Source organism: Callithrix jacchus, chromosome 5 (assembly GCF_049354715.1).
Source record: "Callithrix jacchus isolate 240 chromosome 5, calJac240_pri, whole genome shotgun sequence".
NCBI lineage: Eukaryota > Metazoa > Chordata > Mammalia > Primates > Cebidae > Callithrix > Callithrix jacchus.
This window is the reverse complement of record NC_133506.1, coordinates 27,378,685-27,405,170: the sequence shown is the minus strand read 5'-3', so window position 1 is coordinate 27,405,170 and position 26,486 is coordinate 27,378,685. Positions and strand designations below refer to the sequence as shown.

The following is a 26,486-nucleotide window of genomic DNA, read 5'->3' as shown; positions in this document are numbered from 1 at the left end:
AGTGGATTTGTCCAGCCACCCTGCTTTGGGGAGGGGGTGGGACTTTGGCCGCCCTCCGGAGTGGATCCTGCCACAGTGCTCCTTGCCCTCCAGGGCCTTCCCCTCCTGAGGGGCCCTGCCCGAACTCCTGCCCCTGCATGTCTGCACTGCCCAGGGAAGCCCAGCCTTGCCTTTCTTCTGCCCATGCACTCGGGGAGGAATCCGACACCAACACCTGCCATCCCGGAAAATGTCTTTGTCGCCCGCCCTTTTGTGTGTGGGGCTGCAGGGAGCCGGTGGGCACTGAGGCCGCCCCCTTTTTTGTTGCCAGAGCCTGGAGGAGCAGGGTCTTGAGATGGGCCGATAAGACACGGCACGTGCTGGGCCGGCCTTTGACCGCCAGCCTTAATGGAGGCCTCGGAGGCCTCCACGAGGGGAGGGCAGGTTGTGGCGGGGGCTTCTGAATGGAACAGCTGGGGAAGGAAAAGCAGACAAAAGCTGCAGGAGCGCAGAGGGCGGAGACGCAGGGATCGGCTGCAGTCTAGGACCCAGAGGACAGGCTGGCCATGGCAGGTGTGACCTCCCCAGCGTGCCTTTCTGTCCTGGGTCTGGGGTCTAGGCCCTGCCCAGAGCACTCTGATGGATGGCAGCTACCTTGGCAGGGCTGTCTGAAAACCCTGTGCCGTGCTGCCCAGGCTGTACCACCTCGCAGGCTCACAGGTGGAAGGAGAGCAGTTGGTAATGACAAGGACCATGGCAGTGTCATTTACAGGAGAGAGCAAGTGAGCGAGCTGCTGTTGATGAGCCTGTCACCCACAGTGGAATGCAGGGCACAGACACCAGTCACTTTGTCTCAGTGAATATGGAAGGGAGATGTTAGGGTCTAGATTTGTTGGTTTATCCAAACCTTCCCCCCGTCTGCCAGGCAGGGCTATGGGACCTGCAGGCCGGAGGAGCAGCCAGCACCACAGCCCACCGACCCTCCAGCCAGCTGCCCTTTCTCTTCCCCTCAGCCATGGCTTAAGTACAGTCCTGGTATTGTCCCAAACTGGGCTCACTCATGTCAGCCCCAACAGGTGACACGAGCCTCAAGAGTCCAGGTGCTCATGTCAAGATGGAGCAGAGCAGGGTTGTACAGTCCCCTCCCAGCAGGGCACTTTGCTGCAAAACTGCATTTGCTGAGACCCCCATGTCCAAGCATGTCCTCCTGCTCCTGCCGCTAAAGTGAGAAGGTGAGGTTTGAGTGTCCTGTGAATAGACCCATGGCTTCCATCGCTGGGAAGAGGCAGTGCAAGTAGAGTCATACTCAGAGCCGCAAATGGACAGATGTGTCATATCAGGAAGGTGGCCCTACCTTGTGGCCTGCCTGCCCATCCAGCAGCTGCTGCCTCCCACCATGGGGTACTGTGGCACAAAGGGGCCAGTGCAGATGAGAATGTGCCAGCAGAAAGCTGGGGACCAGAGGCATGTGTAGGGCACTGTGGCACCGGGTCCAGCCCAGCTGGAAGGGTTGCTTTGCCCTTTGCCCCCAGCCATGGGGTACCTGCTTTGAGCACAGGCCCCCTTCTCTGCAGAGCTTCTTGCTGTTCACTGGGCTCACTCAGCAGGACAAAGCTGGCTTCCTCTGTCCATCTGACCTTGAGGTGCACCCCTCTTTGCCTCATCTTCCCTGGGTGAGTGGGTGGGGTAGAGGGACTAAAATATCTTCCTTTGAATCCAAAAGTAGCAAAGGTTCATGCTTTCTTTTTGAATCTCACTTTATATCTTTTATTTACTTGCTTTTTTTTGGCTACTTGACTCCAGTCGATCTGATGACCATAGTAAGCTGAGTTGTTGGGACTGGAGTATTGTCTGGGATTAAATCTAGTGTGTTCTCCCTGCCGCGCCACGGGCAGCGCCCACCCACCGCCAGCTACAACGGGGTAGAGAGCTGCCTTGCAACAATCCAGCCTCGCGTGGGTGGTGGGCTAGTGGTGTTGCCTTCCTCAGAAGCAGCCTGTTTTTGTTTTATGTTTTGGGGTTTTTGTGTGTGGTGTTTTTTTTCTTTGTTTTCTTGGTTTTCTTTGAGACTGGGTCTCACCTTGTCACCTAGGCTGGAGCACAGTTGCGCCATCACTTTTCGCTGCGGCCTTGACCTCCCAGTCAAAATCCTCTCACCTCAGCCTCCCAAATAGCTGGGACTATAGGCGCGCACCACCACACCTGGATAAATTTTGCATTGTTTTTGTAGAGAGGCGGTTTCACCATGTTTCCCAGGCTGGTCTGGAACTCCTGGGCTCAAGCGATCCGCCCACCGCACCTGGCTGCAGCCTGTTTTAAAGATAAGAATAGTGAGCCTTCCCTGTCTGCCTGACCTTACTGAGCCTAGAAGAAGGGAGGCAACAGGGAAGCCCCCAGACTCTGAAAGTACTGAACTGGGCCAGATTGCTACCGTAGGTCCAAGCACACTTCCAAGTATTGATTTTGGAAACTCTTCCTAGAAACAATAAGGTAAAGTCAGAGAATGAAAGATGATGCTCTCTGTGAATAAAATAACCTACTTAAATTAATTTCAAATGCCAATAATATAAGAAGCATTTCAAAGGCCAAAGCCCTGTGAGTGAAGCACGCAGGGAGGAAGGTGTGGAAACTCTGCTTTTGAGGTCTGTTCCCAGCAGAGGCCATGCAGGGAAATGTGGGGCATAAGACAGCAGGGTTTTAAAATAGGCTACACCGGGAAGGGTGATGAAATGATCCTCTCGCTCGCAGAACCGTCCTGCGGGAGACCCAGCTCCACCCGCAACAGCGGCTCGGTGTTGCAACAGGCATTCCAGTATTCCTCTGAGCCCGCCGACACAGCCCTGGGGACTCGGGGTGGTGCAGATGCACAGGTTTTAATTGTATTCCTTTTCCCTCCAGTGCTAAACAGCTGTATGCTCATCTGGACTCATTCAGACAAGCAATTTAGTCCTGACCTCTAGTCTTAGATTCTTTGGGGAATAATTGAGTTGTAACTCACTGTGTAGAATATGAGTGTGTAAACACCTGGAGATTGCAGGAACACCGCCAGGGATCTGCAGAGCATCCTCTGAAGTTTCACGGGCTTTTTCACTGACTCCAGCCACTGCTTCTTCCGTGGCTCTTGCTCCCTTTCACTATGACCAGATGCCTCTTCTCTTCATTCTTTACTTGTGAATTGGACAGTAAGTCGGAATTAATTTCACAAGATTCGTAGCTGCTTTCATGCTGCAGAAAAGCCCAGGGCAAAGAATATGAAGAAAGACATTCATGTGTTTATTCATTCAACAAACATCTTTGCCACCATAGCAAAGGGTCACCAGACCCTTCTCCTGGGAATTTCCCTCCCTTCTGAGTGCCGCAAATCCTCCCTGAAATCTGTGGCCGTAGAGCCTCCATTGCCTCCACAACTTAGCAGTTCTCCGCTTCCTTTGTAGGGGCCCTGGCCTCCAGTCTGAGTGCTGACCTTGAAGAGCCCCTGAGTGAGGAGGAGATAGAACGCCCTCTCCTGCCTCTGCCCCGAGCCACTAAACGCAAAGTCTCCAGGAAACTTCATTGCTGCACTAGTGCCCTCAGCAGGTCTTCCCATTAGTGGACTTCTGAAGCCCACGGTGAATCCTACTACAGGGTCTCAGATGGGACTCCAACTAGGCTGTGTCATCATGTCCTGAAACCTCACAAACCTTGGACTTCCAAAGAAGAAAGAAGAAGTCACCAAAAACCAGAGGTGAACCCACTGTCACATGGGCATTGGTGTGGCTGCTCGGGGCAGATGACAGCAGAAGATTCTGCGCTTTCAGGGAGGGGGCAGAAGGCAGCTGGCTTCTGCACCCCAAGTTATTTCTCCTTATTTATGAACCCAAGCATGATTCACAGAGGGGCTGGTAAAACAATTGTCTAATTCAGGAATTTTGTCTGCATTGATTTTGCCAGTTCCTTTTCTATTAGGATGTATGGTTTACTCAAAACACTCATCATGGAAATCGGCTTTCCCCAGGGTCTTTTGCCCAGGAGAAGTTCTGCCTCAGTTGTCCACTGTTTTTCCACATGGTAGCTGATGCCCTCTAACTGAGCAGAGGTCCTCCTCACCATGCAGAGGCCCTTCAGATCATGACAGTGATGCCCCTATCTTAGAACACTCAGAAGATTCCAGAAATACAGGATCCTGTCCTTGCATGAGTTTCTGCAGGCCAGAAAGTATCCCAAGGCTCAAAACAGCACAGACCACATCCACATAAAAGGTGCATGCCAGCTTCAGGTGCTAGGCCAAGATGGGCACCCCTCGAATGCCCTCCTGCCTCCAAAAGCCTCACGCTGAAACTTTGCTCCTGTCTCTGTTGCCCAGAGGCTTCAGGTGGGCCTCAGAAATGTTTCTTGTCACACAGAGCTTTCAGTAGATTCCAAGCAAGGGATTTAATCCTTATATTTTTGCCCATTTGGCTCCAAGGAAGGCACATTAGACCTGTTTTGTTTTCTTTCTTAAACATTGAATGAATGAATGAAAAGAGAAGCAATGGTGAGCCCTCTCCTGCTGGAGGGCCCTGGGTAGGCCCTGCCCATCCTGCAAGAGAAATCAGTCAGCAGGGAAGAGCTGCTGGTTGGCCCCTGCTCTGCCCTGGGCCCTCCACCTGCCTCAGAGCTGGAGGTTTGCTCCACCCCACACTTCACTTGGGAAGTGAATCCAAGAGACTCATTAGAGTCCAGCCCCTCTGCCCAGGCTTTGTTCTCACCACACACAGGGGCAGAGTCAGGCCTGCACTGGGAATGGAGAGCAGCACACGAGGCACCGCCCCCAATTCAGGACTCATGGTGGGGTGCCGGTCCTGGGAAAGGTGGCCCTGTGCACAAGGCCTCCCCATCTTCCTCTGGCTTCTGCCCTCGCATGCACTCGTTAGCTTCAGCCTGCTTGGCCACCTGGGTCTGGAGAAGCCTTCTGAGGCTCTCATCCCATCAGAGCAGCCATTTTCACTGAGGAGCTAGGTTTTTTGGAGCCAGTTTGGCTGGAACCTAGTCTTCATAGGGAAAATGGGTAGACCCAGGAAGAGACTCATTCCTGGGACAAATGAGAAGGGGCTGAGGCGGTCATTCCTGTCGGGAGGGTGGGCCTTCTCATTCCTGGGGAGAATCTACTTTTCTGCTTTATAGGGGATTGCAGGCAGGGCTCGAGGCCAGGCCCACTAGCAGGGGCACTGTGAGAACCACCTGAACACGAGAGAATGAGGGTACCCTAAGGTGGACGGAAGATCCGGCCCCTGGGCCGTCTTGGGAAGGGCGGGGCTGAAGGACAACGTGAAGAGTGATTGCGAGTCCCAGCATTTTCTGTGGTGTCAGCAAATTCCCCTTTATTTTAAATGATTCAAGACTTGTGGGCAGCATGGCGTGGCCACCGTCGCTCAGGCCTGAGCCTGCTGTGGAGCTGCCCCTGCCTCCTGTTGACCTCGCTCCTCCCAGGACAGCCATCGCGTGCTCCTGGGCGCCAGAGTCCCCTGTAGGTCTCTACCAGCAGGTCACCTCTGGGAGAGCGCTTCATCTTCGGGCCCTAGAAACTCCTGTGGCAGAATTCCTGGCTTCAGTAGAGAAGATGTGGCAGGATTTAGGAGTCGAATTTAACTCTGCTGGACTTCTGCCCCAAGATTTCATGTTGCCTCCAGGAACCAGGGATGCCAACCTTGCGGTGGGCAAGTCAACTGTGGGCAGAAAATAACTCCACCTTCCTGTGCCCTGAGGGTTATGATGACCCAGGTGGCAGCCAGCAGTTGGGTGGCTGCAGTTTGTTTGAGCCTGCCATTCTCAGTAGCAGTTTTGGTCTGGAGATTTGGAATGTGGAGGAGGGAATCTGGCAGCCTCATTTCTCACCATCACATGGACTGAAGTCACTTGTGTTATTTGGGGTGGAAAATTGCAATTATCAAGTTTGTTTTTTTTCTTCTTTTTTTTTTTCTTTTTGAGAAAAGCAAATACTGTGTTTTTGTCATAAATCCCTTTCAGCAAAACTGTGGAGGATCTTTCATCCAGTAGGGCCCCACCTGAGGCACAGCACTGACTCATCACGGTGGTACCAGTAGGTCAGCCATCTGGAAACAGAAGTGGCCCTGATTGGGCCAAAATGTGGTAAGACTCGCTGGCCTCAGGCAGGACCAGGCCAGCTCCCTCGCTTCTCTGTGCACCTGTTCCCAGATTCCATCCAGAGTGAAGCTGATGTTTATAGTCTTGTTGTACTTAGGCTTTTGAACTTTAAAAAAATTATGACTTTTTAAAAATAAGGCTTCAGCAGACAGAAGTGCAGAAATATAGCCTGGGTGAATGACTGTCACAATTGTCCTCAGCAACGAAGTCCGCAGTTCCCAAGAGCCACCTGTTGGGGAAGTGGGGTGACCCAAGCTTGGTGATGTGGGTTGATGGATCAGACCCTTAGCCTTACAAACAAGAGCTCATGCAGATCCACAGAGCCATGCACAACCCATCCTCCTGACCTTCCTCAGGTGGCACTACCTGCGCTCCACGGACCTGCTGTATTGGTGTCATGTGGCGGTCTGATGAATCCTTTAAAACCTAACTGTGATGTCGTAAATGTAACTGTGCTACCTTTATATCTACTGAAGGGGACTGTCTGCATCCGAAGGGAAATTCAACACGAAACAACCATCGTTTTAGTTGCACTCAGTGTCTCCGTGTGACACACATGAAGTGAATGTTTCCTTATGTTTTCAGGCCTACAATGTTTAGTACATGTAAATAAGGAAAAAATTGGATAAATGTGGTAAATTAAGTTATAGCGTGTCATTTGATTCTTATTTTGCTGTCTCCTGTTATTTAATTTTCCTAATGCTCCACATCTAGGTTCCTTCCTAGGCGGTAGGGAGCTTCGTGCATAACCCACCTTGCAGATGTGTGTGTGCCAGGCAGCCACGCTGGGAAAGCAACAGCTCCACTGATGGCAGCCGCCCCACCCGACTCTCCAGTTAACCTTCTTTCCTCTTTAATTCTGATTGACTGCGATCATTTAATAAAGTGGAAACACAGCACTTTGGTGCTATTTGCTTCTCTCATTCTCATTATAGTTTATAAGAAAATGAAGTTTACCCTGGCATCTAATAAAAAGGTGGTTTTCATTTTTATTAGACAGAATTGTTTGAAAGCATATTTTAACCAGAGCCTAAACATGCGTCCAGAATGATAGCTGGTAGCAATGCGGGAAAGCTTACCGATGTGTTATGTAAAATTGACCGTGGTTCCTGAGATGGAATGCTGAGATCCAGTCACAAGAGGCTCCGAATCCAAGCATCATGGTTCATATCTACTTAAGTCTATTTCTCTCTTCATGCTTGAAGGCTGGGTCAGTATCACCTGCTACCACCATGTCTGAGCCCACAATGAGCTGTGCCCCTTGCTCCGTCTCTCCAGGGCAGCCCCCATACGAGTCACCCCTCTAGAGGTCTGGAGCCCCTGTCCCTGATGAGCAGGAGGCAGCGTTGGAGGGCTTGTCTGTGTAAGTGGTAGACAAGATGTGGTAATGGTCTCCTGTTGGTGTGGCTGAAGCTAAGCTGACGGCCCCTGTCTAAGGACTCCAAACTGCATGACAGCCTGGCCCAGTGGCCTCTGCCAGCATTACGGGCTACTCGTGCTAGGCAACAGTGACCTTTCAGGACATTGTATTAGAATTTTATAAAAATCATTCATTCGTCCAGTTAGCAAATATCTTTTGAGTACCCAATACTTAGAAAACATGGCTGTGACCTCCCAAATGGTCTAGATGCCTTCCTGGGAGTCAAGTAGACCCTGAATTTAATGACGACATTTTTAGCTTTTCACTGATAACAAGAGCATGCTTGATGGTATGTCCTGCCTCTGATACTTGGTACCTCATAGAGTAAAGCTTGATGTGGAGTTGAGAGCTTTGTGTTTTGGATGCAGTGGGTCCCAGCCTGTGCATCAGCAGCATTGAAGAGTCTTCATAAGTCAGATGCAGGCTCCTGTCTGCCACCAACTCTGACCCACCAGGTCTGGGCTAGAACCTCAGCATCTCCACTTTTTCACTCTCACTCAGGCTGGAGTGCAATGGTGCGATCTCAGCTCACTGCAACCTCCACCTCTCGGGTTCAAGCAATTCTCCTGCCTCAGCCTCTTGAATAGCTGGGATTACAGGTGCATACCACCACACCCGGCTAATTTTTATATTTTAGTTGAGATGGGGTTTCACCATGTTGGTCAGGCTGGTCTCGAACTCCTGACCTCGTGATCCACCCGCCTTGGCCTCCCAAAGTGCTGGGATTACAGGCGTGAGCCACTGCACCCAGCCAGCATCTCCACTTTTTAAAGCTACCCAGAGGACTCTGACCTGCAGGTAGATCTGGGTTGAGAGGTAGGCCAGACCCCTCAGTGATGCACTCATCTCCCACCTGCACTGAGGGAACATCAGAGACTGTTCCCTGCAGGACAGCTCTTTGCTTTACAGCTGCTCCTAGGAACTGCATTTCTGCCCCTCACACATGACTCAGTGTCCTAGATGGCCCTCAGGACTCCCTGGAAATTCCCCCACCCTGGGATAACTCAGGGATACTTCTCAGATATGGAAATGGTTATTTGAAATTCAAAGGATATTGTTCTAAAACTTAAACCGTCTACTTTTTTTTTTATATTTTGGGGTTTTTTTTTGTTTTCACCAAATCGTTTTCTCTGTTACACTTTTTTTATTTGTGGCAGAATGATAAGAGAGTGGGGAGACATTCCAGTCCATCATGCCTCCTGTAAATGATCAGGTCACCTTAAAAAAGTACTCATCAAATCTTGGGCCATATGAAGCAAAACCTTCAGCCGAACTCCAAAAAACAATCCAACTTTCAGTGCTTCCAAAAGGACCATTGCTACAAGGCCCTGATAGGTCTTTTTCTGCTAGGTACCAGAATTGAAAGAAAGAATATTTTTAAGGTACACCTGGCCGTCGTATAATTCTCTAAGTGTTCCAGGAGAAAACGCCAGTCGTTTATGCTTCCTGGAGTGAAGAGTGTCTTCCAGCCAGAGGCTCACACACTGATACTTGCTCACTTCAGTACACATTCAAGCCAGCATTATGGTGCCGTGTATGTGCAGAAACTAAACTGAAGCCACTTTGGTTTATTAAACCCCATTTATGTCAAGGGGCACTATTGTCATTTGCTCTTTTCTCGATACCTGGAAATGCTTCTAGTTGCATTTCATTTTTCAAACCAAAAAGTGAAGGCCATGGAAATGGAGCACGAAGTAAAACTTCGTCCCTGCCTCTTTGGTCTACTCATGGCACGGATCTACATCTGGTAAGGTCGCCCCCGCCCCCACAGTCTGACCACCTTCCATGGGTATGAAAACCAAGGCCTGGAGATGTTGGCTCACTAAGATTCACAAGGTCAGAAAGAGGGGCTCCAGGCAGGAGATGAGTTTCTTGGTTCCAACTTCTTGATGACACTCCCATTTAGCAGCAGTCACCATTCTTAACCAGTGCATGGACTGTTTGTTGAAAATGTAGTTTCCACGTGCCTTTTGGTCACTGTAAAGGTCTCCCTAATGCCAAGGCTTAGGCCACCTTGACCCTGCTGTCATAGGGACCAAGGGCTTCGAGTACGGAGAACTTGTTTTAACAAGAGACTCACCTCTCTCCCTACACGCAGAGAAGAAAACACTGGAGTTAACCTCTCTCCATAGCTCCAGAAGCCACGGGCTGGAACCTCTGGAAAGACAAATAGCTTGTCTTCAACTGTGAAAAACAGACCTTGAGGAGACGAGCGGGTAGCCAAAGCAGGCTTCCCATGCTCGGTGTGATGCCAGGCAGGTCGGCCGCACTCTGGAAGGCCACAGTCTGCTCTCTGCACTCATGCTCGGTGTGATGCCAGGCAGGTCGGCCGCGCTCTGGAAGGCCACAGTCTGCTCTCTGCACTCATGCTCCGTGTGATGCCAGGCAGGTCGGCTGCGCTCTGGAAGGCCACAGTCTGCTCTCTGCACTCGGAGAGCCACGTGTTTACTAAGCTTTTGCTACAATTTGGCCAAAATTGTCTTGTTTGTCTTCTGTTTCAGAAGTTTGAGACAGAAGATAAAACATTTCAATGCCCTTCCATGCCACAAGAACCGACCTTGAGTGGAGTAGAACGAGACTCGCTTCTGTAGATTCAACCCCATTTTCACCCTCAGAAAACATGACAAGACCAACCAGCAGCCCAGCTAGGCGGGGCATTTCAGACAGTAGTGATACCCTCTGCCCTCAAGGTGCTCTCAGGTATGCTCCCAACACACACAAACAGCAGCGACAAAAACAACAGGAACTCTCCGAAATGACACTCTTTCTGAATAAGAAAAAAATTGCTGGAATCGGAGATTGCTACATTTTTGTCATTGTTAGAATTTTAAGTAAAAAGTACTTTAATACCTAAGTGTCCTGACTTAAGATGGATAAGATGGGGACAGCGAGACATTTATGATAAGCTGTCACGTCAGGCAGTATTTGTCTGGAAGATCCTGTCTTTCACAGAATGACAATGAGAGAAAGTAGAAGGTCCCAGCTAGCCGTCCTGCCTTCCAATCCATGTGAGATGTGGACAGCGCTGATCGGATGGTGGTTGTTGCTATTTCTATCAAGATATTCCTGGCCGGGCACGGCGGCTCAAGCCTGTAATCCCAGCACTTCGGGAGGCCGAGGCGGGTGGATCACGAGGTCAACAGATCGAGACCATCCTGGTCAACATGGTGAAACCCCATCTCTACTAAAACTACAAAAAATTAGCTGGGCATGGTGGCGCGTGCCTGTAATCCCAGCTGCTCAGGAGGCTGAGGCAGGAGAATTGCCGGAACCCAGAAGGCAGAGGTTGCGGTGAGCCGAGATTGCGCCATTGCACTCCAGCCTGGGTAACAAGAGCGAAACTCCGTCTCAAAAAAAAAAAAAAAAAAGATATTCCTGCCTCAGATATCAGACAGCATTATGTATGTGGTCAAAATTCTATTCAAACATTAATTTAGGAAAGAAAGAATAAATGCATAAATTATCTCTGGGATAGGAGGGCGCTTTCTTATGTGTCCAAGTGTCATTGCTAATCTTCCATTTATGTTTCCCCCACTCCCCTGTGAAAATGCTTGTTGAGTTTGACGTGGAATATTTTCCATGAAGAGGTCAGAGCCTCAGCATCCTCCTTGGCATCGGGTCCCCGGGGCCGGGGAATTGGAGTGTGCTTCTCACTGAGGGCGAGAAGTGGGAAGGGGCTTGCTATTATAGATCCTGAAAGGATCTTTTTGACTTCAGAAAATAGCCTGGCAAAGAAAAGCTTTTTTTCGTGAATACTCAGGGACTGCATTATGCCCCTGAGATGATAGAGGAGAGTACTTTTGATCAATATTCCCGAAGAAATGGCCGCTGGGCTAAGTGCAGAGGCCCTCAATAGCAGTCTCACTCCCGCCCGACCTGCAGAGCGTCTGCGGCAAATCTCCAGAGCAGTGGGAAGCAGCGGCGAGGGCTGCACATTAATAGCATCATCTTCTGGTAAAAAAAAGTTACCCCATTTTGTCTTCCACGTTGACGGCTGATTATGGGCCCACTGGTAACAGGTATTTCTATAGCTTTCTTCAGGGAGATCTTGGCATCTTCATTTGGGGCACCAGGAAAAGTGACCCCCTGGAACAGTTTCAACCTAAAGGTGAGAGCAAAATGCTAGTTGAGAAACCCACAGCAGGAGCTTCTCTTAATCAGGGAAGGTTGTTTTCTTTTTTTACTAATCAAGATTTTAATGAAATAGCCAAAATGCAGATTTGTATATTACATCAGGTATTCTGTACTTTTTTCTTCTAAAAATAATGATCTGCTTCTATTCCAAGCCCCCTCTCCCTGAGACTTAAAGCAGGTTATTCAAAAAAACATTGTCAGCTGGGTGCAGTGGCTCACACCTGTAATCCAGCACTTTGGGAGGCTGAGATGGGTGGATCACTGGAGTTCAGGAGTTTGAGATCAGCCTGATCAACATGGTGAAACCCCATCTCTACTAAAACTACAAAAATTAGCAGGACATAGTGGCACACACCTGTAGTCCCAGCTACTCAGGAGGCTGAGACAGGAGAATCGCTCAAACCCAGAAGGAGGAGTTTACAGTGAACCGAGATCATGCTACTGCATTCCAGCCTGGGCAATAGAATGAAACTCTGTCTCCAAAAAAAAGTAATTAACTAAAAGAACATCTCTCCAGATCAATGCAAAGATATAGAAAAAGCATCATACAATACACATTATTCTACAACATCCTTGTTAAACTTTACAATGTCATAGGCACCCCTCCATTTAGTTTATCATTTTTCATGGCTGCATATTATTTCTTAATACAGATGTACCTTAATTTGCCTAGCCCGTGTGTGGACATTAAGGTGACTTCCAATGTTGTCATAACAAAGACACTTGTAATAAACAACAGCACACCTATATCTTGACACACTGCTACTTTTATTTCTATATGATAAATTTCCAAAAATTAAAATTACTGAGTCAGAGAGTGTATGTCATTGTTAGGGACTGAATGTTTTGTGTGTCTTCCCAAAACCCATAGGTTGAAGCCTTAACCTCCAGTGTTTACTAGGAAGTAGGACTTCTGGGAGGTGACTGGGTTGCAATGAGGTCCCAAAGATGGGGTCTCCATGATGGGACTACTGCCCATAGAACACGAAGAGAGGCCAGAGCTTCCCTCTCCGCTGTGTGAGGACACGGAGAGAAGGCTGCTGTCTGCAGGCCAGAAAGCAGGTCTTCACTGGAGAACCGAATCAGCCCACGCCTTGAATTTAAACTCTCCAGCCTCCCGAACTGTGAGAGAGAAATTCCTGTTGTTCAAGCCGTTCCTGCTCTTTCAGTGTAAGCCACTCATCTATGGTATTTTGTTACTGCAGCACAAGCTGACTGAAAAGTCATTACCGCCTGAATAGATAGATTATTTGACCACTTTGGAATTTTATAAAGTCAGTTTTGGAGTTATGTTGAAATATGAAGCTAGGACCCATGTCTTCCCATGTTTGTAAAAGAACTCAGTAAATTACCCAACAGCTTAAGAAAAGAAAAACTACAAGGAGCACCCAGGCAAAAGGCATCATTTCAGCCATGACAAAGTGAGGCATCTGTTGACCAAAGTGAGGCTCCTATTCAACATGTCCACACCAGACGTCTTTTCATGGTAACATTTCAAAGAATTTCTCAATTTTTAAGAAATTTTTGAAACTACTAATGTAAATAGACATAAATGCATCAAAATACATAAATTCACCTTCTGTCATAGATTAGAGAGGAATGTGGCCCTGGGAATCAGTGTTGGCTTTTGGTTCCACCTGCACACGCTCGTGAGCGGCCATTCCCTAGCCATTCTGGCTCGTTTCCTCACCTGGGACTTGGGGTGATAACACTGCTTGTGGTAGCCAACCTCAAAGATGGACCCCAGTGATGGTCACCTCCTGGTATTGATGCCCTCGCATGGTCCTTTACACAGATTCAGAGATGACCTATGGGACCAACAGAACCTGGCAAAAGTGACATATCTTCCAAGATTAGTCATAAAGGTATTACAGTTTCTGCTTAGGTCCCCTGGATGGCTTTGGAGAGAGCCACCGTGCTGTCAGGACATCAAAGCAATACTATGAAGACCGGCATCCATGTGAGGGAACCATCTTGGAAATGGATCCTGCAGCCCGAATTAACCCTTCACTTGACTGCGGCCTCAGTGGACAACTCACTATGACTTCATGAAGGACGCCAAGCAAGAACCACAGAGCCAGGCTGCTGCTGAATTCCTGCCCCATGCAAATAATTAGATATAATAAATCTCTGTTGTTCTAAGCACTGAGGTCTGGAGAGATTTGTTGTTACACAGTCACAGTGCATGGGACATTGACCATTAGGTTGTTTTAAAGATGAGCTGAAGACAATGTACTGAAGGCATTTACGTACAATGGTGCATTCTACTAGGGAACCCAGACCGCATCATATGGAGTGCTACATCAGGAGCCAGACACCTGGGTCTATTCTCCATGTCTTAGGTGAAGAGCCCTCTGATGGAAGGCAAGGCATTCAGCATTCAGACATTTTCTTCATGTACGAATCGATGAATCATAATCTATACAGGATTGATGTGAAGACCAAATGGAAAAACTCACGTGCAGGCTGAGCACAGTGGCTCATGCATGTCATCCTAGCACTTTAGGAGGCCAAGGTGGGCAAATCACCTGAGCCCAGGAGTTCGAGACCAGCCTGGGCAACAAAGTGAAACCCCCATCTTTACAAAATATAAAAACATTAGCTGGGCATGGTGGTGCGTGCCTGTGGTCCCAGCTATATGGGCAGCTGAGGTGCAGGATTGCTTGAGGCCCAGAGGTCAAGGCTATAGTGAGCCATGTTCATACCACTGCACTCCAGTCTGGATGACAGAGTAAGACCCTGTAGTGAAAATAAAAACTCAACATGCAAGCATTCTAAAAGCCAGAGAGCACTGTAAAAATATCAGGTGTATTCCTGATATTAGTTATCTATTGCTAATGAATCAGTAATCAATATCAGTTGTCTATTACTATGTAACAAATCACCCCAAAACTCAGTGGCTAAAAACAACCACAATCATTTTATTAAAGTCTCACACAGTTCTAGGGGTGAGCAGGCCCAGCTGGGCTGTTCCCACCTGGGCTGTCTCATGCAAATGTTAGGGTGGAGGGGGCTGGCATCATCTTAGGGGTTCACCTGCTCCTCCAAATGTCTGAGGCTCAGCCTCAGTAGAACACCTATATGTGGCCTCTGTATGTAGTTCGAGTTTGACCTTTTCTACCCTAGTCTCAGGAGTCACACAGCGTCACTTCTACAGCTTTGTATTTGAGGAAGCATCACAAAGGCCCTGTTAGTTCTGGGGGGGCCAGTGAAGGAGGTACAGACTTTGCCTTACAATGGGAGGCAGGTCAAAGAGTTTGCAGAAGTGTTTTTTTTTTTTTTTTTTGTAGGAAGGCAGGAAGGGAGGAAAGGAGGAAGGGATGGAGGGAGGAAGGAAGGGAGAGAAGGGAAGGAAGGAAATCAGGCGGTGAGAGAGACATTGCCAACCTGGATCTAGAGGTCTACAAGTTGATTTCTTTTTTTTTTTTTTTTTTGAGAGAAGGAAAGAAAAAAAGGAGTGAAGGAGAGGAAGAAAGAGTAAGAAAAAGAGTGAGAGAGAATGGAAATGTTGCTTTATTCTAAAAAAAATGGGTATTAATAATGGCCAATCAATATTTCATTTAAACCTATGAGTAGGTGTGATGTGGTATTGACAAGAATGTATATTTTGTGTATTTGAAGTGGAGAGCTCTATAAATGTTTATTAAGTTTACTTGTTCCGGATCTGAGTTCAAGTCCTGGATATCCTTATTAATTTTCTGTCTCATTGAGTCTAAGTCTCTATGTATCTGGGTGTTAGGATCGTTAGCTCTTATTGTTGCATTGATCCTTTTACCACTATATCTTTGTTGCTTTAAAATCTATTTTATCCGATACGAGAATCGCATCTCCTGCTTTTTATTTATTTATTTATTTTTGCTCTCCATTTGGTTGGTACATCTTTCTCCATCCCTTTGTTTTGAGTCTTTGTGTATCCTTGCATGTGAGATGGGTCTGGATGTAATATGCCATTGGGTTTTGGCTGTATCTTTTGATTGGGGGATTTAGTCGATTTAAATTTAGGGTTACTGCCATTTGATGTTAACTGGCTATTTTATCCATTCGTTGATGTAAATTCTTCTTTATGTTGATGCTCTTTACTTTTTGGTATATTTTTAGAAAGGCTAATACTGGTTGTTTCTTTCTATGTGTAATGCTTCTTTCAGAAGCTCTCGTAAAGCAGGCCTGGTGGTAATAAAATCTCTGAGTTCTTGCTTGTTCATAAAAGATTTTATTTTTCCTTCAGTTGTGAAGCTTAGTTTGGCTGGATATGAAATTCTGGGCTGAAAGTTCTGTTCTTTAGGGATGTTGAATATTGGCCCCCACTCTCTTCTGGCTTGTAGAGTTTCTGCTGAGAGATCTGCTATAAGTCTGATAGGCTTCCCTTTGTGGGTAACCTGATCTTTCTCTCTGGCTGCCCTTAGTATTTTCTCCTTTGTTTCAACCCTGGTGAATCTAAGGATTATGTGACTTGGGGTTGCTCTTCTTGAGGAATATCTTTGTGGTGTTCTCTGTATTACCTGGGGTTGAATATTGGCCTGCTTTGCTAGTTTAGGAAAATTTTCCTGAATAATATCCTGAAGAATATTTCCAGCTTGGATTCATTCTCTCCGTCACATTCAGGTACACCTATCAAACGTAAATTTGGTCTTTTCACATAGTCCCACATTTCTTGAGACTTTGCTCATTCCTTTTTATCCTTTTTTCTCTAATCTTGTCTTCTCGTTTTATTTCATTCCGTTGGACTTTGACCTCTGATATCCTTTCTTCTGCTTGAACAATTTGAGTGTTTAAACCTGTGCATACTTCTAGGAGTTCCCGTATTGTATTCTTCAGTTCCATTAATTCACTTATATCCTCTCTAAGTTGTCTATTCTCATTAGGATTTCGTCAAACCTTTTTTCGAAGTTCTTCGTTTCTTTACGTTGGGCTACAACATGTTCTTTTAGCTCACAGAAGTTTCTTATTATCCATTCCCTGAAGCATGATTCTGTTATTTGGATGCGCTAATTCTCGATCAAGTCTTATTCCCTTGTTGATGAGGAACTGTGATCCTCTTTAGAGGGAGAGGCGTTCTGATTTTGAGTATTCTCAGCCTTTTTATGCTGGTTTCTTCCCATCATTGTAAATTTATCCACCTGTCGTCTTTGTAATTACCAACTTTCAAATTAGGTCTCTGAGTGGAGTCCAAGTTGTTAATTCCCAGGGCCGAAATATGAGCAACCCACTGCACTGGCCAAAACAGCAGCATTAAGACTGATGGTGCTTCTCTGCCTGGGAATCTCCAGTCTGGCTTCCTTCTTGAGTCTGTAATAGGCGACTCTGCCTTCCCGGAGCTCCAAACGTCAGTCAGAAGGGGAACCAATCCCGTTTACTCTGCACCGAGAGCTGCCACGCCAAAGTGCCGGCAAAACTGCTGCGCTGGCCACAAGAACAGCACTGGCGACCCATGTAGCTCCTCCACTGGGAATCTTCTGCTCCGTGAGCGACAAAAATTTGTCTGAAAGTGTGGCGTCCTCTCGTTCTCTGCACTTTCACTGGGAGCTGCAATCCCAAGATGTTAGCAATCAGCCATCTTGGATTGTTCTCCCACCGGGTTTATTCGCAGAAATGTTTTTAAACCTGCACCTTGCTGCATTCAGATTATACAATTTAAAATCAGTGTTCAGCCAGGTGCGGTAGCCCACACCTGTAATCCCAGCACTTTGGGAGGCCTAGGGGGGTGGGATAACCTGAGGTCAGGAGTTCAAGAGCAGTATGGCCAACACAGTGAAACCCTGTCTCTACTAAAAATACAAAAAACTATCTGGGCGTGGTGGTGGGCACCCATAATTCCAGCTACTTCGGAGACTGAGGCAGGAGAATAACTTGAACCCAGAAGGCAGAGGTTGCAATAAGTCAAGATCATGCCATTGCACTCCAGCCTGGGCAACAAGAGCAAAACTCCACCTCAAAAAAAAAAAAAAACTAAAAAATAAAGTCAGCATTCACTCCTATCCTGTGAATGGATCCGATAAACATTAAAAAACTGACAATTTCAAGGATAATGAGTGAGTTCTCATCAGCACTTGACCTCAGTAACTCATTTAATCTCAATGTGGTCTTGGGAGATACTCAGGTGCAGACAGCTAAATCCACTTCAGCCAGCTGAAGGAGATAAATAATTTATTAAAGACTCTTGGCTACCTTGCTTTATGTCCAGGAGGGCCACACAATCAGGTTTGGGGACTGAAATATCTAGAAACAATACTCAAACTGCTCTGCTAGACAAGTGCAATGGCAACTCACCTCACAATGCCGGGTCTTCACCACAGCCACCTCCGAGAGACAAATGCCTCTGCTCTGCCCTCCCCAGCACTGACTGCACCCAGTGCCACCTCTTTCATGTCTCTCTTCTGGATCCATATCTCATGGGCACATTTGATGAGTGGTCAGGCACCTCCAATCTGAGTCAGGGTGATCTGACTCCTTTCTACTGGACATCAGTCTCATCAGTCTCAATGCACAGCACTTTTCCATTCCCTTACGTAGAGCCTAGCTGCAAGGGAGGCTGGAAAAGCAAGTTTCTGGATTCTACCTTGGGGAACCAGAACTCATTGGATAAGGGATTATCTGAGCACAGGAAGGGTGTTCAAAAGGCATGGGGCAAGCAGAAAACTTAACAAATGTCTGCTACAGGTGGATACTACTCTTTCCTAATTATATCAATGAGAAAACAGTCAGAGAGGATTAATAACTTACCCATGGCCACCCACAGATGGTGGACATAAGATGATGAAAGCAGGCATTTGTGCTCCAAGTCCCTGGTACCTAACAGCCCCAGCATACTGGAGAAGGGGCTGGGTCCTTTTGCATGTGAGCACGTGAAAGTCACCACTGCAGAAGAGAAAGTAACCTGCTAGGATTATCAAAATCTGTCACTTCCAGAAGCTACAGCACTGACATTCTCTCTGAGATACAAAATTAAAATTTTAATTGAATAATTTTCTTAAATGTCACTAGACTTTGCATTTCAGAGTTGGGGTTTGGGTCCAGCCCATTTGAGTCCCTCTGCTCCCCTGATGCTGAAGGTGGCCAGGGAGAGCTGAAACCCTGTGCTCACGGACTTTTCCTTCTGCCACTCATGCTGGTTGCCATGGTTCCGGAATGGCCTACTAACTGGCTTGCAGGTATAGAATAATAAGTGATTTCTACAACCAGGTGCTTTTAGAACCAAAGTGGAAGGTAGAGAGCTCAATAGAAAGTGGCCTGGGCACGTGGTGGCGGACGCCTGTAATCCCAGCTACTCAGGAGGCTGAGACAGGAGAATCGCTTGAAACTGGGAGGCAGGCAGAGGTTGCAGTGAGCCAAGATCAAGCCTCTGCACTCCAGCCTGGGCTACAGAGCGAGACTCAGTCTCAAAAAAAAAAAAGAAAGAAAGAAAAAGAAAGAAAGAAAGAGAAAGAAAGAAAGAAGAGAAAGAAAGAAAAGAAAAAAGGAAGTGTCCCAGGCAAGCTAGCTTTCAGCAATATCCTCACTGCTTACAACGCCATTCACAGTGAATTCATGCCTCTCTGCAGTTTGCATCTGCAGCATGTTAAAGCGAAGCAGAAAGTGGTGTCGAATCTAGAATCTGCAGGATGCAGACGCCAGTGTGACGGCCTTAGTTATCATCACACAGTACTAACTTTACCCAGTTCTTTCACCAGTACTGGTTATTTGTGTTTGCAAGTTGGGTCATGTAGAAATAACAAGTTCCTCCAGTGCAGAAGACAGGAAATAACTGGAAACAATGTTACCTTGGCTCTGCTCTCTCTCCCAGGTAAGATTTTCAGCCCATTATTTTGGAGTCAAATTGCCAAAAGACAAATCAGCTGTTTCACGATGTGGGCGGAGGATTGTACAGGTTCCTAGGCCACCTTATCTCACTCCCAGCTGGAGCAGCCCCTTGACAAGAAGATGGAACCAGGGCCCTGGCGTGTCACTGTCCATCTGAATTCCCCCACACTGCAGCAATCGCTGCCTTGGAGGCTTCTCTTTGGGAACTAATTTCCTTCTTGATCTCAGTTAAATGTCCCCACTTTCAGGCTGTGTCATTTCACAGGGCCTCTGTTTTCTTTGTGTGTTACACAGGGTAATGACCTCTCCGACCTCAGTGTGTGAGAACACACTGGGTAATTCATATAAAGGCCTTAGATCAGGCAAAGTTCGTTAAAGTTGCTGAGTTGAAGTTATCTTGTGTCTTTAACTCAATTTTTAATGAATTGCTACCAAACATCCTCGAAATGTTAATATGAGTTGAGTCTGCTAATGTGGTTACAAACCCATCATTAGTTGGGGTTTGTGTCCCTGAGTTGCTGCCCAAGCCATCAACGCTTCCCAGGCCAAATTTACCGGGGGCAACAAAAGGGAGAACTCATTCTGTGACGAAGACCTCAAAATGTAAACCAGTGCATGTAAAACCTCAGTGTGCGCACAGATTTCCTGGGGATCCTGTTAGAATGCAAATTCTGACTTAGGAGCCCCAAAGCGGGGCTGGCAATTCTGCTCCCAGGGGATGTGGACCTACAGGTCCCTGGTCCACACTTTGAGTGGCAGGGCCCTAATACATACGACAGAAGTGTACAACTCATTGTCCACCAGCATCACCATAACGCAGACACATGTGGGACTGGGTTGGAAACCTGTTTAGGAAAAGGTTTCAAGTCACGGTTGTGAACCTCTAATCAGAGCAGAATTCTCATTGATCTATGTCCTCCAAATGCTCAAACGTTTGCACAAGTAAAAGAGGTCATCTGTTGCCAGGAAGGTGTTGTTGCTATTAAATTAACACTATTTTGAGACCAATCAATGCTAAGTTGAAGTTATATTCTGTCTTTAACTCATTTTTAAGCTAATGGTTACCAAAAATCCTTAATATGTCAGTTTGAGCCATATAAAGTTTTTGATACAAAACTTCTATTTTTACTTACAAAAACAGCAGTGAGCCAGGTGCTCACGCCTATAATCCTAGCACTTTAGGAGGTTGAGGTGGGCGGATCACTTAAGGCCAGGAGCTGGAGAACAGCCTGGGCAACATAGTGAAAGCCCGTCTCTACTAAAAATTCAAAAAATAGTTAGACGTGATGGTGCATGCCTGTAATCTCAGCTACTTGGGAGGCTGAGGCACAAGAATCACTCGAACCCAGGAGGCGGAGGTTACAGTGAACTGAGATTGCACAGCTGCACTTCAGCCTGGGCAACAGAGTGAGACCCCGTCTCAAAACAAAAAGCAAAACAGCAATGCCCTGTGGTTCAAACTAAGAGCTTTGATTTCACCTGATATTAAACTATCACTGCAGTGAACAAACAACCTTCAAACCAGGAGACAACCTTCCTCTTCTGTGTAGACTTCTGCAGATGACTCAACAGGCAGGAGTTCGCATGCACTGTCTGAGAGCTCCTGTAACTGAGATGATGAACAGGAACGATATTAACAAACTATCTTGGAAGCAGTTTCCTCCTTTCAGAAAAACTTCCTTCATTATCAGGGCCGGGTGTGATGGCCCACACCGGTAACCCCAGCACTTTCAGAGGTCAAGATAGGAAGATCGCTTGAGCCCAGGAGTTCGAGAGTAGTCTGGATAACATGGTGAGACCCCCATCTCTATAAAAAATAAAAACGTTAGCCAGGCATGCTGGTGTGCATCTGTCATCTCAGCTACTCAGAAGGCTGAGGCAAGAAGATCGCTTGAGCCCAGGAGGTCAAGGCCACAGTAAGCCGTGGTCACGCCACTGCACTCTAGCCGGGGCAACACAGTGAGACCCTGTCTCAGAAAAACAAAACAAAAATCAGGTTGAAGAAAACATGGTACCTTGGCCAGGCATGGTGGCTCACACCTATAATCCCAGCACCTCAGGGGGTTGAGGCAGGTGGATCACTTGAGGCCAGGAATTCAAGACAAGCCTAGCCAACATGGTGAAACCCCATTTCTACTTAAAAAACAAACAAACAAATATTAGCTGGGTGTAGTGGCACATGGCTGTAGTCCCAACTACTCAGGGGACTAAGATGGGAGGATCCCTTAAGCCAGGGGGGCGGAGGTTGCAGTGAACCAAGATTGCACCCCTGCACTCCAGCCTGGGCAACACAGTGAGACTGTCTCAAAAAAAAAAAAAAAAAAAAAAAACACAAAATGTGGTACCTTAGGCAGTGAGTGACACCTGTCAAAATGGTGATATTAGATTTTGCCATTTTCAAGACTTATGAATGCTGAGTTACTGAGTTTATGGCGCTCAACACACAACTGAGAAAGGCGCAGTTTTCATAAGGACCAAATTTCTGTCTAACCCCGGGGAGGAATTACTGCACTATTTTATTGTCTATTGTATGATACTATTGTCAGCAAACTTTATATAAAGAGGCGAATAGTAAACATTTTAGGCTTTGAGGACCACGTGGCCTCTATCATAACTACTAAACTCTGTTGTTGTAGCATGAAAACAACCACAGAGGCTGAGTATGTGAGTATGGCTCTATGTCAATAAAACTTTATTTACAAAAGCAGGTTGTGCTGAATTGAGCCAGTGGGCTTTAGTTTCCCAACCCCTGGTCTAGCCTTTTCTCTTATAATAATAATAGAGATAGTGAAATACCACAATGATGGCAATAATTCTGGAATTCCAATATAATCTTAGAATGTAAGGTCATAGTTACTGCTACAAGTAAGTCAAGATAAGTATAATACGCATTGAATTGTTTTTCATCCTTTTTAATCTGAATTACTAAATTTTGGAAATACTGAGGAGAAAACATGGTTTTCTCTGTGACTAAGTTTTCTGATACAAATCTGAACACTAATTGTGAAACTGTTTCACTTTAAATCAACAGTGATTTAAAACTGTAGATTGCGTTTAGCGATTTATTCAGATAGTCACGTGAAAAGCCTCAGGAAGTTATCAAGGATAATAATTTTGTTTCAAAAGACACAATAAAGATCTAGTCAAAGATGTGAGGAAAGCAGAACGTGTTCCTTTGTGGTATAAAATATTTGTTGAAATCTAACATGATTCTCTTCCACCCAGATTTGATTGGTCCCGCCCCCTTTGTCCGGGATGGTCTCTGCCTGATCATTTTCATGCTCACTCTTCCCATCAGATTCTGCCCACCTCCTAATAACAACCTCTTTGTAGCTGTAAAAATGTGAAGGCTCATTTTACATACTGTAGTAATAAATAGCAATACAAAAGAACTGCAATCAATTGATGTTACAGGCTTTTAAATGGCAACACTGGACACATGCATTTCAGCCTAACTTCCCCATCCTTTTCTGTTCTTTGTGCTGGGAGGAAACTGTAGCCCGATGTTTTTTCCTTCTGTGGAAAGCGCCCTCCTCTGAAACCCACCCTTCCATGCTCTAACGCCTCCTCTGCATCCTATCAGATTTGATACATAATAGCCTCTTTGCTCCCTCTCTTCATCCTATCACTGTCAGGTGTGACTGTCACCTGGCTGTGGCGTTTGAAAAGGGGGCATTGCATCAGGGTCCTGGTCCTGCACAACAGAGACGAAGCAGATGTTGAATTCAAATAAAAGGCCCTTCTTTGATGAGTGAAAGAGAAGAATAATGAATTCAGGTTGATGTTGCCAGCATTATTGTCTCCCCGCTGCGCAATGCTTGGTCTGCTGGTTCAAACCATAGGGAAGGAGCAGGGAATGCCCGGGTTCTGATGAAGGCGGGGAGTGGGGGGGGGCCTGGAAAACTAGATGCAAACTGTGTCAACAAGTTTCTCAGAGACACTGGGGAGCTGCACGGTATATGCCTGACATGCTGGAAACAGGCTCTCAGTGATCGTGCCTTTAAATGTGTCCTGCTGGCAGTAAACATTCTGTAGGTTTAGTTACAATGTAGTGAATGTTGAATCTTCTAAGGATGGTTTGTCTCCTGTGGGCTTCTGTGAGGAGTTAGAGAAACAAACATTGGTGCTGATGCTTTGTGTGGAAATGCTACCAGGAAGACCACACAGGATAGAAATCTTCAAACCAGACACACAGGAAGGCAGTCACCCCAGAACCCATTTGCTCACCATATACACTGCCAGAAGGAAGTGGCATGTCCTGAACATTCCACTTTCCAGATGCTACACAGCAAGCCTACAATCTAAGTATATGGGGTACAAATGATGGCGGTCAGGGCTTAGGATACGTAGGAGTGTGAGTTACTGAAAACAAGCTAACTGATGTTCGAATGTGCTCTGAGATTCTGAGAAGCATATCAAGCCTTAATAATGACCAAAAAGTAGTTGTGATTGGTAAATTTGGAAGCCAGGTTGATTCTCTCAGCCAGTTATGAGAAATCAATTCCCTTCACCCCAAAGGTCCATTGCACATGGCTTGCTGGGGTGGTACCTCTCATCCGGCTCTGTGACTTTCAAAACCCAATCTGGCCTGTGTTAATTTCCTCCTGCAGGTCCTCTTGAGGAATATGTCCAAAGGATCAGGACTAGGTCATCTTCAGAAAATCCTCTTGCCTGGGAAGTTTCCCTGATGACATCAAAACCTGTAGCTCGTTGTTTGTAAAAGGTGAGGGGGTGTTGAAAAGTATTGATCTGTTTCCTTAGCAGTGTCAGGAGGCTGTAGTTCCCCACTTCTCCCAGGGGGAAAAAGAAGATTTCCCTATTCAGCAAGATCATTGGGCAAGCAGGCACCATCCATCTCTGGTCCCTTCTTCCTGAGGAGTCAACATGCCTGGCCTCACTTGGAAACCTCAGCTGATGAAGGTGCACGGGGACACGAGGAACTCTAGGCTGCAGCCTGTCAGAGGATGGTCCTTTGGCTCTGCATATTTGTGAAGAGTTCTTTATTCTAGGGTCACTGGGCTCTTGTGGGCCTTGTGACCAGGTCTCCTTAAGTTACAGAGCCAGCTCCCACTGCCGAACTTGTCTTTGTGTTGCTGATGTACCTGCTAGTGACAATTGCCAGGAGTCATGAGTACACCAGAATTTCCCTGTGAGTACTGGTCATTTAGTACTGCAGGTGGGTAGTAGAGAAATGACGTCTCTCCAATGGATATGATGGGATGGAACTTGAAGATGCCTTTCGTCGCTCTCTTTCTTGCCTGGGTGAGATTTGGAGACTATGAGTTTCGGGTCGTGTTGCCAAAAGACCCATGAGATGTTTCCATCATTGAAGATGAGAAGCTAGGTGTCTAGGTCATGCCTTTGTGCTCCCCGCTTCGGTACCTCCTTGACGATCAAATGGAAGCAAGGTCCCTGCATGTTGCTTTCCAGTGGTTCTCACACGGGTGCGTTTTGCCACCTGTGGGTTTCTGTCTACAACTCAAGTTTCCTCTTCAATCTCTAAATTCCATCAGGTGCAACTTTAACTACCAGAGTATGACAGCTTCCTTTAGTCTGTCCATCAGAGAACCATAATTAATAATCCTGGCTCTGTAACAAGCTAAGTGGGGGACTCATCTTATCCCATATACGATCCTATAGACTTAGCCCTGGGTCTGTTTGCCAGAAAGACCTAAATGTCCATTCTGCAAAAAGATAGCAAGTTTCTCTCAAAGTAACCCTGCCACAGGCCACCCCTAAACGCCGTGGAATAGCACTCCTGGCAAAGAGAATGCCCGTGTCTATGCGAAGAATGCAGGTCCCTCTGAGCTCCTCACTGCCCATCTTCAGCTGGGCTCAGGAATCTTCCCCAGATGTTCCACAAAGGCTCCAGATGCCCTCAGGGCATCGGCCAACAGTGTTATCTGTGGCTTACTGATGAGGAGACTGAGGCATTCTGGAAGCCAAGTGACTCAATTTCAGAAAGCCAAACCTGTTTGAGGCCCTTTTCTCTTTTGCAAGACATTTGATACATGAAGAATATTGGGTCACTCAGGGTGGTTAGGAGACACTTCTGCTTTGTTCTGAAGACTCTGTGGATGGCTGTGGAGTTCAGCCCACCTGGGGGAGGAGGCAGCCACTCACAGAGCAAAGGGAAGCCGTTTAGAAATGTCGCCCCCCGTGTGCCTGTAATCCCAGCTACTCGGGAGGCTGAGACAGGAGAATTGCCTTAACCCAGGAGGCAGACAGAGGTTGCGGTGAGCCGAGATTGCGCCATTGCACTCCAGCCTGGGTAACAAGAGCAAAATTTCATCTCAAAAAAAAAAAAGAAATGTCGCCCCCTCTTCAGCAGCATGCAGGCAATGACACGCCAGGCACATCCACCTGTGGCTGGTGTTGCCCTGGCTGATGTTGCATACCCACATCTCTGCAGGACCCCAACATGCCCACAGGTGCCTTTGTGCAGCTGGAGTCCAGCCAGCCTCCTGGCTTCATTTCTGCTCTGCAAGATCTGGGTACTCCCAGATGGAACCCAGTGACAGGCCCCGGATCGGCTGAAAGGTACGATCACTTCTTCCATTGTGCTACACAGAAGGAAGGTGTTCCTCCAAGAACAGGCCTCCAAGTGAGTCACTCAGGTCACACCCTTGTCAGTACAACGTTCCTGCTCTGAGGGCAGCAAGAACCCCAAGTTTCCAGGCCTCCCAGGAAAAGGCAAAGCAGGCAACAGGAGAAGCTGCCTTGAGAGGACATTAAGAACTCTGAAGAAAGGGCTCAATCAGCGTGGCTTGCAGTCGCTCCAGCCACAGGCTCACTCTGGAACCAAAGGAATGCTGAACAGCCTTTTGCTTTATACCGTAGCACGTTTGTATGGAAGTAGAGACGGTGAAGGCACTGGCAAAAATCAGACCTCTTCCTTTCCCTTCCCTCTTTTAGCTCCTCCCTCCTTAACCTTGTTACTTTTCCTGACCCCCTGGGCTTCTCGCCCCCAAATCCTTGCTGTGGGGTAGTGTGGGATTCTCGGGTGGTTTCCAAGGGTGGCCTTCCCAGTTTG

The 26,486-nt window shown here is 47.1% G+C and overlaps 1 protein-coding gene across 23 annotated transcripts in view; it reads left to right on the top strand.

Moving 5' to 3' along the window:
* RALGAPA2 (Ral GTPase activating protein catalytic subunit alpha 2) overlaps window positions 1-7,001 on the top strand; it is a 346,879-nt gene extending 339,878 nt beyond the window's left edge. For 19 of the 23 annotated variants that reach the window (XR_013535138.1, XR_013535137.1, XM_078371500.1 and 16 more), the window contains one exon: window positions 3,414-7,001. Coding sequence is in view for 10 of the 23 variants with exons in the window: in XM_078371500.1 (XP_078227626.1) it covers window positions 3,414-3,568 (155 nt within the window). In the remaining 13 variants the exon portion in view is untranslated. Of the gene's footprint in view, window positions 1-2,877 lie in introns of all 23 variants that reach the window. The other 4 variants (XM_078371496.1, XM_078371489.1, XM_078371492.1 and 1 more) reach the window with 1 other exon arrangement.
* Window positions 7,002-26,486: the final 19,485 nt, after the last annotated feature.